This window comes from Schistocerca nitens, chromosome 1 (genome assembly GCF_023898315.1).
Source record: "Schistocerca nitens isolate TAMUIC-IGC-003100 chromosome 1, iqSchNite1.1, whole genome shotgun sequence".
Lineage (NCBI taxonomy): Eukaryota > Metazoa > Arthropoda > Insecta > Orthoptera > Acrididae > Schistocerca > Schistocerca nitens.
Window position 1 is genome coordinate 954,062,362 of NC_064614.1, and position 17,724 is coordinate 954,080,085.

General features: G+C 37.1%; 1 protein-coding gene across 1 annotated transcript in view; it reads left to right on the top strand.

Annotated features, from left to right (window-relative positions):
- The window catches only part of LOC126194710 (mitochondrial folate transporter/carrier), a 62,199-nt gene that overhangs the window by 14,153 nt on the left and 30,322 nt on the right, over positions 1 to 17,724 (top strand). The window contains exons 3-4 of the mRNA XM_049932951.1: positions 4,611 to 4,869; positions 7,417 to 7,530. Of these exons, the coding sequence (XP_049788908.1) occupies positions 4,611 to 4,869; positions 7,417 to 7,530 (373 nt within the window). The remainder of the gene's footprint in view (positions 1 to 4,610; positions 4,870 to 7,416; positions 7,531 to 17,724) is intronic.

The following is a 17,724-nucleotide window of genomic DNA, read 5'->3' on the forward strand; positions in this document are numbered from 1 at the left end:
ACGACTAACAGGAATAACAGGCAACTAAGATTACGTATTGTCTTCTCTGTGTATCCAAGAAAATGAAATTTTGACAAAACATTTTTGCCCAGACCGTTGCACTACTAAGGGCCAGTTGCTAGCAGCCGTTGAAGTTCTATTCTGGGAGCAGCGCGGAAAACGCGTTGTACGAACACCTAATAATGCCTAACTGGAGAACAAATGCGGGATAACTAAACCGGTGATTGTGGCAGGGTTAGTGAAGTTAACCAGAGAATAAGTTTTGACACTGGCAGGAATAGTTACAGAATTAGTGATGACAAGATCGTTTGTTAGAAAGAGGAAGGAGGAGAAACTGAGACTCCCACAAATCACGGAAGAATATGATTATTCCAAATTTATATAAAAATTTCGTACTACTACTTTTCGATCTCGTGCTTCAGAATCTAGGGACTATGAATGAAATGTGAAACTATTTCCTAACGTACAACTTTCTGCTTGTAGTAGGCCTAATAGGCATTTGATGATATTGGTACTTCGTGAATTATATTATGTCGTGATGATGATGATGATGATAATACCATACAACACCACCCAGTCATCTCGAGGCAGGGAAAATCTCTGACCCCGCCGGGAATTGAACCTGGGACCCTGTGCGTGGTAAGCGAGAACGTTACTGCAAGACCATGAGCTGCGGACCTGTCGTGTTATAAAAATGACCATTTGTGCCAAAACAGTTGTGTTTATTTGGTGTGTAAAAATTGTTGCAATATTAGGTAGGCCTATTTCGTTTTATCTACCACACATTGACAAAATACATGTAATCTTATTGAGAAACCGCACCAGTCTTGGGTACTATTTGTATTAACAGCTTTTCTGGTAGTAGATGGCGACATTTTGTTTTTCATGTAGCAAAACATTGACGAACTTGATGATGTAATAGATTCTTTCCCAGAAAGGGAAATATGCCATATAAAGCCGTGGCAAGATTAGAGAGAGAGAGAGAGAGAGAGAGAGAGAGAGAGAGAGAGAGAAAAGGCTAGGACTTAAGGATTGAGGAAATGTGTACTGTCTTGCTTGTCTCTTGTTTTTACTCGTTTTATGTATCCTAAATTTAATTTTATGTCACTCGAAACAGCAAGTTATTAGCTAATAGGCAGTAAAGACTGCAAATTTTCTGAAGAATTCTTGTTCTCCCAGTTAAAATTAATCCCATCCACTATTAATTGTGAGATTTTTTTAAGAGGGGAAGGATGTCAAAATGGCCGACTGGGAGCAGGAGAGGTACCACAGGACATTTTAATTTCCACTAGCCTGAATATAGTTTGATGGCACTCATTACAAAATATTACACATTTGGATTTCACCGAGCGAAATACAGAGACGTGCGATGGAAGAATGCTGTACGAAGAGGCGTGGCACTGCACTTCGGCACACTTAAGACGAAATAGCATGTCCTACATTCCCTCGATCATATATGTTTTATGTATCAGACTCATCAGAAAGATGTGCACTACAAAATGAAGATGTTTTTGAAAATACGATTTTTTAAATTTTTGTTGTCCTATCTCAAACGCTCGAGGGAGGGGGAGCGCCACTATCTAATATTGTCCAGATTCAGAAATATCGTAGATCTGGACCTGATGTGCAGAGCAGTCTGAGTTGTAGTGGTGATGTGGTAGTCTCCACGTGACCCGTGTTTACGTTAAGCGATTTTGCTGTTTCCTCTTCATTCATTGCGCTGACGTCAAATGAAAGCAAAACGGATTTCTGTGGCCGGGAGCTATCAAGTGAATTAAAATACATTCACATAATTATGGAAAGCTAAAATATGTTATTAGTTTCAGATTTTATTTGGTTCCACCTTTCTGACACTCGTGTTCATTGCCTTGCAGAACAATGAAGTTATTTTTGTTGGTTTGTTAAAGAAATTTGACTTTTATTAATCTTTTCTGCTGAGACAGTCAATTTATTTGAAACTAAGTGTTTAATTCCACACTATGGGCTAGTTTAAACTGTTCGCTACATTTAAAGTTCACATTTCCATCTTCTAGCGCATATGGCATTATGCCATAATAAAGAACCAAACATGAGATAATGCGTTACTGGTAATCCAAGAAAATTTACAGCTGAATCTGGACAGATGAATGTGCACTTTAAGCCGAATTATGCATTTTAGTATGGTTCACAAAATTCCCATGCTCTTTGAGTAACATCTAATGTCTTGTTTCTTTTATGACATAATGTAAGATCTTTTAATGTTTTACACGTACGTACGTACAGGCTCCTTGCATCATCGTATCTGTGCAAGTGCGGCGACACCTGTCATCTGGCGCAACTGCTGAAACGAATCTATTTCTAACAGGTAGCGGGAAAAGATTCAGAGTGGCTGTTTGAAAAGCGTTACTTTAAAGTAAATTAAATTTCCTTTTACACAAGATGAACTGTCGCGAATGTCTGAATTTCTTAAATAAGAGCGTTTGACTCTCATTCAAAATTCAAATCTTTGAGGACGACCATTTAGAATATTTTCGAGCCCAGAAAATCGGACATTTATGTCATTGTTAAAAACTTTACTGGCACATTTGTGTGCGTAATAAAGATCAACGTTATGTGTGAAAGCTTCTTTCCCATTCTTCTGTGTATTATTCTTGTCAGTAAGATTGATATGTGAGCTATTAAGCTGATTGTAAGATAGTTTTTACACTTGCATGCCCATGCTATCTTTGGGGTTGATGCATGATCTGCTTCTGAGGGTGTGATGGTATGTGTGTAGACATACATTCTACAAACCAACACTGTGTTTTGATTGCCACCTCCCTCAGTGATTTTAGAAATTTCAAAGGAATGTTATAGTGTGTTCCTTATTGGATCTGAAATATTCCAAAGGTCTGTAAAAGTCTAATACTGGATTCCTCATACTTTGTATTTCTTTCTTTAACATGTCATGAGGCCTTCAGTGTATGTGTTCAACATGTTTCATCTTTTTTCTTTGTTTAACTGCAGAATTTCTCTTGCAGTCTCTTGACACCTTTGCTTTCAAGTTTATTGAAAGTTGTTTAATTTTCTGTGTGCTGAATCTGTCCTTCTGATAACCCTTTCTTCTTCAATTTGTTCATATTTTTCCTGCAGTCATAGTGCATTAGCTTCCTGCACTTCCTATTTAGTTCATTCCTAAGTGATTTAGGTTGCTGTATCTCTGTCTTATTCTGAACATTTTTGTGATTCATTTCTTTTGTTGAAGTATTTCTTCTGTTACCCAAGGTTTCTTCAGTTACCTACTTTATACCAACGTGTCTGCCCATCTTTGGAGATTGTCCATTTTAAAGAGCTCCAGATCTCTTCAATTGAACTGCCTCAAAGTGGTATTCATTATCACAATATTGACAGTATTAGAGAATTTCATACGCATGTCGTCATTCCTCAGTACTTCAGTATCCCACTTCTTTCCACAGTGACTCTTCTGAATGATTTTGTTAAATTCAGCTTACTTGTTTGCACCAAATTGTGAGCTGAGCTATGTATGTGTCTGCTCTTGGGTACAGCTTACACTCCAGTATCAGATTTTGGAATCTCACCAAAATGTAACGCAGCTGAAATCTTCCCATGCCTCTAGGCCATTTCGAAGTATACTTCCTCAGCTTGTGATTTTTGAACAGTGAATTTGCTGCTACTAATTCTCCTGTAACTCTTTCCTATTCCCTCCCGTACTACAGTGTTCCAATCTCGCACGATTATTAGATTTTCATCTCCCTTTACTTACTGTATTATCTGTTCACTTACCTCATATGCTTTCTCTTAAACTTCAGCAGCTGCTTGTGAACTATTGTTTGCTGTTGAGTCTGGATTTTCTAAAATGTGGTCTGCAGAGGGTGTGGATATTTTGTACAATCTGAAAACTATCGGAAATAAATAGTATTGGTGTTAATCTTTGAACAGAAAGCAACAAAACATTTCCAAAAAACTGACTGCTTGTTTCTTTGTTTATGCCGATCATACGTAGAGGATCATAGCAGTCGATGGTGAATGATTTTCAACAATTTTTGCCACAAGTTCTTGATGATACAAGGAAAAAAACTCAAAAGTTGCCCTGGCCATCATGATAATGCCAGCTGTCACGCAGCAAGTAACTTAGTTATTTGCTGGAGAGAAGCATCTGATTGTATTTGTCAGATTTATCACCTAATATCTTCTAGTGTGCATAGGAATTTCAATTACCTTAAACTGTTGAATCATTCCAAAACTATTTATTTTTGAGGTATCAACATCAGAGCAGAGGGAAAGTTTACGGAATTAGTTTGAACACCTGCAAAAGTGTACACATTTGAAAGGCAAATATATTTAATATAATAAAATGCTTTTTTCATTGTTTTTGTAAATTGGCTTTTGTTGAGGTCTGCTTAGGATTTTTCTAAAATATGTGGTCCGTGTAGGGTGTGCGTTGTTGGAGTACACCTGTTTGTGTACAGGTTTTACTCAGCATACAATGTTTGAGTCCAGATGCTTGCTCTCTCTCTCTCTCTCTCTCTCTCTCTCTCTCTCTCTCTCTCTCTCTCTCTCTAGCCCTTGCAGATTGACTCATACTTCAATTATTAACAGTACATCTTAGAATGTTGAAATTACTGTTACAGCTATAACACCATTAAAACATGGATCCAAGGAGGGAACAGCAAAAAGCCCCTGGGACCATTCCTTCATATGTTGGCTGCAGCAGAGGCAGGGATTCTCACCCTCGTTATGACAAATCCTATATGGGTGGTGAAAACTCGGTTATGTCTGCAGTATAGTGAATTGGATCTGTCGAAGCTACCAGACAGCAAAAGATATGCTGGGATGATGGATGCTCTGAGAAAAATTTACCGTACAGAAGGGATCCGGGGACTTTACAGGGTGAGTACATTTTATTTATTTCAGTTTGCACGGATTCTACTTTTTATGTATGCATACTTAAATTGTTTTCTGGTAGGAGCACAGTCTTGGGTTCATTTCTGTCCAAACCCATTTCACCTTAGTTGTGGGTGGCACCATCAGTGTGTCAATAATTGTCTGAATGTCTCAGTGTTGCATGTAGCATGCTGCATTTATCATAAATATGTAGCTAAAATGGACAGTAATGGAAAACATGAAATATATGTGGTACAGTACGTAGATACAAACATTGTGTTAAAAAGGGCCAGAGATTCCAACTGCCTAGAATTTCTAATTTTATTTCAAGAGGAAATAAAAAAGTGCAAACTGATGCCACGGCTGTATGAAACGGATTTGCATATAAACATGGGTGTTTTCAGTGTGTGGACCTCTCAATCATTTTGCAAGGTTTCCTTTTTTGATTATGTTAGTTTAAAATATTGTTGTTGTGTTTGTCAGAGACTAGTGTTTAAAGTTTGGAATCTAATCTGGTAGCAGTGTGGCAGTTCTTAGTAAGAGGGGAGGTCAAAAAGTAAAGGGACTACTGAGAAAAGGAATATGTAATCTAATGGTAGAAAACTGAAATCAACATTATTTTTCCGTATAACCTACTTGCACTTAAACACACTTTGTTGAACATTTCACAAATTTTTTGATTCCATCAGACAGTGTTTTGGTTGCATCTGTAACTAGTTTTGCACTGCACAAATGACTTCTGCATCATTGCAAATCTTCTCCCGAGTGCTTCCTTCAGTGGTCCAAACATACGGAAATAGCTTGGAGCAAGCTCTGGACTGTACAGCAGGTGCTTGCGCAGTTTGACTCCTTATTGTTTCAGTTGTCCATTTGGCAGAATGTGGCTGAGTGTTATCTTGCTGCTGGATGATACATGTTTGCAGTTTTCTGCAATGTTTGAATCTGATTGCAGGTTTGTTTAGTTTGCGGCACACTGCAATACTCCTCACTGTTCAGTTTTGTCTCTTTGGGGTGAATGAATGGCTACCACACATTCCATGTCCCAGAATAGAATTACCATAATCTTGCCAGCTGATGGTTGAAGTAGAAGTTTCTTAACTTCTAGTGGTGATGAACATTTCCATATCTCCAGTTTTTGATGATGCACTTAATTTTGTCTACAGTGATGATGATGATGATGATGATGATGATGATGATTTCTTCAGTAGTGGGTGCATGTTGAGCTCTAGGTTCCCTCGAAACTCCCGGGGCGAGTCAGTATTAAAGTTGAAGGAAAGGACATACATCACCTAAAACTCTCACATATTAGTGTCAGAGTGGTGGACAGTTGTGTTTAATGTTAAATTATAGCATGAAGAGTTAGGACAAGTGAAAATTATGTTCTTGGTTCACAAATTTTGCAGCAAGAGAAGTTTAAGTGAAGGACCTTGCACTAACAAAAATAGGCATATTTTGAGTCCCATATCTTTCGATGCTATCGTCATTCCACATTTTATGTGCTTTTGGAAAATTTGTAACACAATGCACTGAAGGTTGAGTCCATTCAACTTATGTAGATGAAACTTTTCATTACCACATGATTTCCATCATACTGTGAATATCAAAGTTTTGTTGTTTTTTTTCTAAAGTTCTGTTGGTTTTTTATTAATTTTGTGTTTCATTATTTGCAAACTTCCATGCATTGAGTCAGTATCTCCATAACAATACCAGTAAGTCAGGTCAGCTGTTCAAATGTCTTCAGTTGCCAGTATAGAGAGGGAGAGAATTTTGCAGTACTAGATGTAAGTTAGTAGTAGTGTACTATATCACTACCTGTCCAATCTGTGGAATGTCCTGGTCCATTCTTATGTAACACCTACAACCAACACTTTGCCACTTGGTTCATATACCTGTGGAAGACCCAGATGCAAGGCATATTATATGTACCCATCCATCACATCTTACTCCAGTTCCATCAAAGAAATATCCTCTGAGGCAGGACTGTCTTGTGAAAGCAGTGTTAACCCCAATCTGTTGTTACCTACACGCAGCCTTTGAGGCACAACCAACTGCTGCCAACCTGAGTGAACAGCTGTTCTAGACTCTTGTCTAGAGCAGAGGTGACAATCCAGTAGAACAACATGCTGCTGAGCAGATGGTAGAGACTGTTTCCTCACAACTTATACATACGATTCCACCACCCTTCCCAAATATGAACTTCTTCAAAATCAGTATGAATTGTCCTTACAAGACAGTTGTCAATCTCGCAGTTCTCATAGCCTCAATCTCCCCTAGTTGCTGTCCCACATCCACTCTTTCCACCCCAGTCTGTCAGTAGTACTACTCACATATTGCTCTCTGCAATCTCTCTCTTCCTCTGTTCTCTCTCCCTCCTAGTCATTGTTAGTGAGTTTATTTGTTTTCCACCAATGACCTTTTTTGTGTATCTCTAGTTTGTTGTACTTTATTTCACATCTTATTGTATTGTTTTGATTCTCGAATAAGTGAGTATTTAAAAAACTCCAAACTCTGCAATGTTATGTACTTAGTGTTAAATAAAATTTATTATTGCAGGGTTTTGTTCCTGGGATATTTGGTGTTTCTCATGGTGCACTCCAATTCATGACTTATGAAGAAATGAAAAATAAATACAATAATTACAGAAATGTACCTATTGATACAAAATTGGTAAGTGAACAGAATGATACATGAACTGTTTGTGCTATATGTTAATCTTCATATAGTTTGGATCTGGGCCTGATTAATTTTTTGGAGAAAGCTCATGAAGTCTGGAGTTGAGCTGGCAGCTAAGCAAGTATGCAGTGTTGTTCAAATGAGCTTCCCACCTGAGAACTATGTTGCGGTTAAATCACTAAAATTTGTACTTCTGTGAATTGTTAGCTGATAACTAACATCTCCCTGTTTCTTGATATGGGGACTGCTGCTTACGTATTTTAAGCAGTGTATCTTATCTGTTGTTATTAAAATGCTGTTTCATTGTGCCATATAAATACTCGATTTTGAAGCTTTGTGCTTATGCCAGTCAATGTGTAATTAACATTACACACAAGATAAAAGATTTTACTAACTTGGAATTGCTTTATTACCTGTTAAAATCTTTAGTTCACATCCAGTAAATAGACTCACTTTTGCTTTTGATGTGGGTATTTAAGTAATACTTTCTTAATTTTCTCAGAAGCTGGCTCAATTCACATTGGATATAATGTTCAGTTCCATTTGAAATCACTTGGATGCTTGCAAGTAGAATTGTGTGTATAGTGTCGTTAACGAATCATTTTTACCATTTGTATGCTAATCACTATATCAATTACAGAATAGATACCTGGCACCCTTATTTCAGTCTTTGTGATTTAGTTCAGTTTAAATTTTTTTTATATATATGTTCTGTTGTTCACACCTTACTCTTACTACACAACAATTTGGTTGAATTTTCTGTGTCAAATGCTTCTTTATAGTTGACAAATGCATTTTAAAAATATTACTGTCATTTGTTTAGTTAAGAGTTCCCTGGAAAACACAATCTGCATATAATTTGCATTTACAGATTCCATTCTGTATAATAAAGTGTTATTATCTTTTTTTTCCCAGCAGGGTGTTAAAGTTGCATCGATCAAACTTACCATTAATTAATTCCTTGTGGAGCTAACTACTAGTGGTTGAGTGCATGCTTGCTGAACACAAGTCCCTTTGCCATTCTGGTGTTTCTTGTCATCATCCTTGCTGCAGTCTCCTCTCCTCCTCCTCTCTCTCCTCTTATGTCTTTTCCACTTGACTCCTAAACTGTGGCTTCTTTGATGTGGATTAAATGTGCCTAAGGACTTGAGATTTTGATTGTTCTTCTACCCCCATTAGCCTATATCTTAAGTATGATTCCTGTTATTGGGTTTCACCCTCCACATATAAAAAAAAAGAGCATTCATTATGGTCTTTGAAGGTGACAGTCCTGCAAGAGGGGGAAATAATAATAATAATAACGATGATGATGATGATGATGATGATGATGATGATGACACTGGTAACTGGTAACGACACTGCTAGCCAACTGGAAAATGATTTAAATCCAAATAGATGTGTTTTGCAGGATATGCTTCCTGCAACCACCCTAGAAGGAAAACAAAAGACAGAGGATGAGATGGTCAGATGAAGTTAATCGACACCTCATGTTCTGTTATTACCAAGCAACAAACCTAGGAACCAACACAACTGGATACAGATCACAAGTATACACAACATTTATTACCAGATACCCAGAATTAAAATTTTTAACAGAACAACGATTAGCTGATCAGATCCGTGTAATAATAAAAAATAACAGGATACCCCAGTCAGAATTAGAAAACATCAAACAACAAGTACAACAAATACTGGAACAAAATAATGTGCAATCAGAAGAAGAAGAAAATACAGTAATGGACTCAAACATCCCAGAGCAAACAAAGAACAACACGCACCAATTAAACAATCAGAGGAAAACGAAATCTTAAGACAGCCACCAGAACAAGCACAAATAGAACATGAAGTGACACAGATGTTAGATATAGAAGAAAAATTTCAGCTAACATATATAGAATACAGAGACACAAATACAGACAATAGACCATCCTTGCATAGACCACCAAATAACCCACAAGTCGAAACAACAATAAAAACTATCAACACAATCATATACAACAAAATAAATGAAAACACAACTATGGAAGAGATACAACTACTGGTTTATATAGGAGCACTCACTACACTAAATATACACACTAGGCAGAGATCAGAACCAACCAACACACAGAAGAAACCCACAAAACCAGCATGGCAACACAGGCTACAGATCAAAATAAAAAAACTGAGAAAAGACATCGGACAGCTAACACAATTTATAAGAAATGAAATCTCGGAAAAAAACGAAAAAGGTTAGGTAAAATCTCGCAACAAGAAGCGACAGAGCAATTAGACGAAAAGAAGCAGAAATTACAAGCATTGGCCAAACGACTTAGAAGATACAAAAAAAGTGAAAATAGAAGGAAACAAAACCAAACATTCAACACAAACCAAAAGAAATTTTACCAGACAATAGATAACACACACATTAAAATAAACAATCCACCAAACATAACAGACATGGAACACTTCTGGAGCAACATATGGTCAAACCCGGTACAACATAACAGGCATGCACGGTGGATACAAGCAGAAACAGACACATACAAGATGATACCACAAATGCCTGAAGTGATAATTTTGCAACATGAAGTCACCCAAGCAATTAATTCTACTCACAATTGGAAAGCCCCTGGAAATGATAAAATATCAAATTTCTGGTTAAAGAAGTTCACGTCAACACATTCACATCTAACTAAATTATTTAAGTTACATTGCAGACCCATACACATTTCCTGATACACTTACACATGGAATAACTTATCTGAAACCTAAAGATCAAGCAGACACAGCGAACCCAGCTAAATATCGCCCCATAACATGCCTACCAACAATATACAAAATATTAACTTCAGTCATTAAACAGAAATTAATGACATACAACACAGAACAAAATTGTAAATGAAGAACAAAAAGGCTGTTGCAAAGGAGCACGAGGATGTAAAGAGCAACTGATAGTAGATGCAGAAGTGACATATCAAGCTAAAACTAAACAAAGGTCGCTACACTACGCATACATTGATTACCAAAAAGCTTTTGATAGTGTACCCCACTCATGGTTACTACAAATATTGGAAATATACAAAGTAGATCCTAAATTGATACAGTATCTAAACATAGTAATGAAAAATTGGAAAACCACACTTAATATCCAAACAAATTCAAATAATATCACATCACAGCCAATACAGATTAAGCGTGGAATATACCAAGGAGACTCATTAAGTCCTTTCTGGTTCTGCCTTGCTCTGAACCCACTATCCAACATGCTAAATAATACAAATTATGGATACAATATTACTGGAACATACCCACACAAAATCACACATTTGCTATACATGGATGATCTAAAACTACTGGCAGCAACAAATCAACAACTCAACCAATTACTAAAGATAACAGAAGTATTCAGCAATGATATAAGTATGGCTTTTGGAACAGACAAATGTAAGAAAAATAGCATAGTCAAGGGAAAACACACTAAACAAGAAGATTACATATTGGATAACCACAGCGACTGCATAGAAGCGATGGAAAAAACGGATGCCTATAAATATCTAGTATACAGACAAAAAATAGGAATAGATAATACAAATATTAAAGAAGAACTAAAAGAAAAATATAGACAAAGACTAATAAAAATACTGAAAACAGAATTGACAGCAAGAAACAAGACAAAAGCTATAAATACTTAATGCCATACCAATATTGACCTACTCATTTGGAGTAGTGAAATGGAGTAACACAGACCTAGAAGCACTCAATACACTTACACGATCACAATGCCACAAATATAGAATACATCACATACATTCAGCAACAGAAAGATTCACATTAAGCAGAAAGGAAGGAGGAAGGGGATTTATCGACATAAAAAACCTACATTATGGACAGGTAGACAATTTAAGAAAATTCTTTATAGAACGAGCAGAAACTAGCAAAATACACAAGGCAATCACTCATATAAATACATCGGCTACACCACTGCAATTTCATAACCACTTCTACAACACTTTAGATCACATAACATCAACAGATACGAAGAAAGTAAATTGGAAAAAGAAAACACTTCATGGCAAGCACCCGTATCATCTAACACAGCTACACTTCGATCAAGACGCATCCAACACATGGCTAAGAAAAGGCAATATATACAGTGAGACAGGATGATTCATGATTGCAATACAGGATCAAACAATAAACACCAGGTATTACAGCAAGCATATTATTAAAGATCCCAATACCACAACAGATAAATGCAGACTTTGTAAACAACAAATAGAAACAGTAGATCACATCACAAGCGGATGTACAATACTAGCAAATACAGAATACCCCAGAAGACATGACAATGTCGCAAAAATAATACATCAACAGCTTGCCTTACAACATAAACTTTTAAAACAACAAGTTCCTACATACAAGTATGCACCACAAAATGTACTGGAGAATGATGAATACAAATTATACTGGAACAGAACCATTATAACAGATAAAACAACGCCACATAACAAACCTGACATCATACTCACCAATAAAAAGAAGAAAGTAACACAACTAATCGAAATATCCATACCCAATACAACAAATATACAAAAGAAAACAGGAGAAAAAATTGAAAAGTACATCCAACTGGCTGAGGAAGTCAAAGACATGTGGCATCAGGATAAAGTTGACATCATACCAATTATACTATCAACTACAGGAGTCATACCACACAATATCCACCAGTACATCAATGCAGTACAGCTACATCCAAACATATATATACAACTACAGAAATCCGTAATTATTGATACATGTTCAATTACCCGAAAGTTCCTAAATGCAATATAACACATACCGTACAGTTAATAGGAAGTGACACTTGATCAAGATCCGTGTCACTTTCCATTCTTAACCAGACTTAACGTCTGAGAAAGTAAAGAAATATATATATGGTTATAATAGAGGGAAACATTCCACGTAGGAAAAATTATCTAAAAACAAAGATGATGTGACTTACCAAATGAAAGTGCTGGCAGGTCGACAGACACACAAACAAACACACAAAATTCAAGCTTTCGCAACAAACTGTTGCCTCATCAGGAAAGAGGGAAGGAGAGGGAAAGACGAAAGGATGTGGGTTTTAAGGGAGAGGGTAAGGAGTCATTCCAATCCCGGGAGCGGAAAGACTTACCTTAGGGGGAAAAAAGGACGGGTATACACTCGCGCGTGCGCACATATCCATCCACACATATGCAGACACAATATATTTATTTTAGAGGGAAAAATTCCACGTGGGAAAAATATATATAAGAATCAAAGGTGCTGTGACTTACCAAATGGGAAAGTGCTGGTAGGTAGACACAATTGTCTTTGATTTATATATATGACATTTAACTATGTATAGTCTTCCATATATATGTTTAATGCATCTTCTTCGGTTCCATGTCATTAAGTTCCACAAATGCTCCCCTCCCTTTATGGAGACTGCCTAAATATTTAGAGTAAATGTTCGATGTGCAAAATCACCACTTAACTTTACCTTTGAGGAAGATCATTATTTCCCCGCCCTCCTCCTGTGCTCTTTGATGTAGCAAATCTTTAAAGAAGATTGCAGAATACAAGTGTGCAGACAATGTGACAGATTAATGTACTTTGAAACTTGGATGATAGACAAATACATATGTTCCTTGAGGAAAATTCCTTCCGAAAATAGAGCAGTATTCTCAACATACAATACATCTTGGACAAGTGCACCCCTCAAACACAGACATATCCCACAAATAACAATGTAGGACAAGCACTCACAACAGGCAGTGGATGGAGGTGGTTTGGACAGTAGACAGTTGGAGCCATGTCCGTCAGTTCCAGAACCCCCCCCCCCCCCCCCCAAAAAAAAAAAGAAAAAAACATTTCCTAACTGAAACTTGATCCCTATAAGGAAAAGAGAAAGACAGATGTGGTAACTCTAGTGGACACAGATTCTGAACTTTGCCTTCTAGTTCTTACTGCTACAACCCTGCTTCCAAAAGTGCTTGTTAAAATTGTTCAGTGGAACTGTAATGGTTCCTCCCATCACTGTGCAGAATGTGAACTTCATAGCACTCTACCCAGAAGTTGGTATAGGCTTTCAGAATAACCTATTCTCAGACATTACAAAACCTGTTACAACAGAGCTGACATTGTGAAGGCATTGGGTGGGATTTGTATGTTGGTCCACGAGACCAGTTTTACTGAACAGACGGCACCCAGTACTTCATTGAAAGCAATAGCCTTACATGCAAAGATGTTAAATTTTACATGTTCTTTCAGCACACAATGCTTCCTGGGGGTAGTTCCAAAATTTATCAGCAAGGCTACCTACTGAAACATGTAATTGACAAAAAAACTCTAATTGTTGTTTTAAACTCAGGGTTTCACACTTGTTTAAGCCCAGCAAATGACACCTTCTCAGCTATCAGTCTGTTCAGTTGTAGCTCCACTTTTCTCCCACCTTCATAGTAGAAAGTGCATGACGATTTATTTGGTAGCAACCATGTTCTGATTTTTTTCTTTTTGTGCCACACTGACAACCAACAGAATAGACTACATTCAGAAATCTAAAGAATACTGATGGGTATAACTTCCATTTATTTTAAATTTGTACTGTTTCATACATGGGAAAAGTGGAATCGTTCTAAGACATACCTTTATTGCAGTATAACAAGTGGCAGAAGCAGTGATCACCTTTTCATCCTTTTCCCACTTGCAGAAACCTGTGTCACGGTGGAAACATAAAATATCCATTACAAAAATTTCAGCTAGTCAATCCACGTATGAATAAGATATCCATATAAATCACCTTCAAAAGAATTTTAGCCTGGTGTGTTATCTGATTTGAAAGATTGAAAAGTTTTTAACCATTATTTGGGTTTGTATTTCCTCCTCTGATATATACTGTATGAGAACTAGTTATTCTCTAGTACTACAGGTATCTATTACATGCTATTCAATCTGGTCCCCCCCCCCCCCCCCCCCCCCCGCCCCCAGTGTTGCTAAACAACTAACAACTACTTTCCTGTGAAAGGCTCAACATCTGAAAATTATCATCTCATCTCCCATCTCCATAGAAGACAGGTTTATCTATCTCTATTACTGACTCTCATAAAGATATGTCCCCAGTGATGGTATAAACTTTTTCAAACCAGATATATGAGGATGTAGGTTAAGATCCTTGGTACTATACCCTGGTGGGCCGTTATTTGTGTGCAATTGATGGAAAAAAATTGGGAATTTTGTGTGTCACTCAATAGTGTTAAAAAGGTTGAATTACGTACACTGCAGGATGTAGTGGATAAGCTAAATGCTACACATGCAGGAGGTTGTGGGTTCGAATATCATCAGGCAGAATAATTTTTAAATCTTTATCAAAGTGACTTTGATCATTATTTTTATTCAGTTAATTGGTTCAGATGTAATTTTTTCTTTCTGTTCCCTTGTCACAGCATTTTAATCACCACATGAACTTCATTTGTTTATTTTGTCTTAATATCTTCCTTTTCTAATCAGAATTCTTGTGAATATGAATTTAAATATATTTATCTATTATACTACTCAGTTGTTTGAAAATTGCAATCAGTTAAAAAACAAAAGATAAAATAATCTATTTATATTGACTGTGCAGTGCTGTGAAAAATATTTCTCATTACCAGATGGTCAATTTTATTTGTTGCGTGGCAGTCGTCAGATTTAAAACATAAGCTGAGTAGCTACTACACCATATACAAAACACAGATGAAGATATAAATGAAAGAAGGGATTTATAAGTAAAACAAAATTTGAGTGAAATGAGAAACAGATATAATGAATGCAACAGTGTGAATGAAACAGGGAGATAAAACAAATGAAATTAAATTGAAATTTGTACATCAGATTGATTAATAACACATGAATAAAGATTTAAAGTGGGAAAAGGATAAATACGAAGAAATAAAATGAGTTGCTATTCTGATTAAAATTATGTGACAAAGAAATAAAAATGAAAAATTATATTTAAATCAATTAACCAAATAAAAATGATCAGTCATTTCAGTAAAGATTTAAAAATTTAAAAAATGGTACTGCGCCTGACGGAATTTGACCTTGCAGCCTCCTGCATAAGTAGCACTTATTCTATCTACCACACCACACCACCAAACTCCACAAGGCAGCTTTTTAATGCTATTGAATGGCACACAAAATTCAGATTTTTTCATCTATTACTTGCAAGGGAGGGCCCACCAGGCTGAATAGCTGAGGTGTGTGATACCTGAGAACTTAACCTACATAATCATTTAGATAGTTTCAAAAATTCGATCCCACCCAGAAGCAGACAATGACCATTACAGCAAATGGGTACTTGGATCGGTGCTGGGGTGCAGCACCAAGTCCTTATTGCATACATAATCAGATGCTATTTCATGGAATACGAACTTCATTTTTTAACAGCTATCCAGATTTTTTATTTGAATAAGTGGCCTCATGAAATGAATAGCTGTCACCTTATTTGTGCCACAAATGGTGAACTAATGGCCGATCTGATTCTTCAGAGCAAGTCTACCAACAACCACTGTTAAAATATCACCCACTAGCAGCACATCATTGCAGTGTTTTACCTGTGAAAAGTCTATGTCGTCATATAATAGAATCATATTTATACTACTCTGCATGTTTGGGGATTTAGAGGTGCCCTCCTAATTTTTATCTGAAATTTATCACTTCGGCCTTACCTTGTTAAAGTAGGTGCTAGTCAGTCAGCTCTGCTCCACGGTTATGCAAAGTTAGGTATTTGCTAGGCATTTAATTGTTGTGCTGGTCTTTCGTGGAATGCACAGGCTCCGAGGCTGTTCTGTCTTCTGATGTGTGATCCTGCTCTTGCATACTGGCCGTCCCCATCCTTCCTGGAACCAGTGGGTTCGACAGTGATAGCCTGTGTCTGTGCCTCATGAAATGTTGTGGTAGCAACAATGGTGATGCTGGTACAAAACTAGTGGTAATACAGTGGGTTATCTGTCTTCTCTGTTCGGGAGAGGAGAGGGAGCAACAATGAGTCAATGCAACCCTGATGTCTGTCCTCTGTATTGGGGGCTGCTGTGTGGTCCCCTGGGTGTTGTAGACTGCCACCCATGGCATACACAGCAAATCCCCATCTACTGCCATTGGAGTGTAGGACCTGAATTGGCCTTATCGACAATAGCAAATGTTAAAGCCTGAGCAACTCTCCTTACCAAGCTATCCCCACTCCTTCCCTGACTAGAATCTGCATGGCTTGCCCCACCCAGCTAATGCCATTCCAATGGCAGGAACTTGGAATATGCTTGGCTTACTGTGATGTTACGTTACAACCACGCGTCACTCAAAGTGACATATTTTGTTGTACTTTGCTGTTTTTGTATTATAGCTTGCAATATCCCATTCATTGGTGGAAGAAACATTTATTAGAAACAGTCCAACCTAGGGATGACATTTTATAAACAAATCTCATCAGTGGTAAAAGCCTTCAACAAATATGACCACAAAAAATAAGGAAGTTCAAATTGGCAAAGCTTTGGCACACTGCAGTGGGCAAAGACGTAGAGTACAGAGAGAAGGGTAGCGGGTTCATGTATCCCCATGTGCAAACAAATTTGTTTCCATCTTAGTATTTTTGATACTTTTTGGGAATTTCCTATGAATGTAATAAAAGTATGTTCAGTGAAATTAGATGTTATACGAGGTGCGACAATAAAGCAATGAGACTGATCTGAGAAAATATGTTGCATACCGTTTTAGTCAAGTTTAGTGTTGTCTCCTTCAAAGTAGTTGCCTTCTGATTGCACACACTTTTTCCAGCGCTTCTGCCACTGATGGTAACATTTCTGGAACTCATCTTCTGTCATATCCTCTAAGACCCTCATCACAGCTTTTTGGACATCTTGTGTTGTTTGAAAATGGTGTCCCTTGACTGCCATTTTGACTCTCTGAAATAGAAAAAAATTGTATGGATCGATATCTGGTGGAATAAGGTGGCTGTGGTAGTACTGATATTTGTTTTGAGGTTAAAAATTGCTGTACTGACAGCAGTATGTGATAGCGCATTATCGTGATGCAGAATCCAATTATCAGCAATGTTGGCACGGACACAAAGAACTCTTTTACCAAGTCTTTCTAAAATTTCTTTTTAGTAATAATATTGGTTAACTGTTTGTCCAGGAGGCACCCATTCTT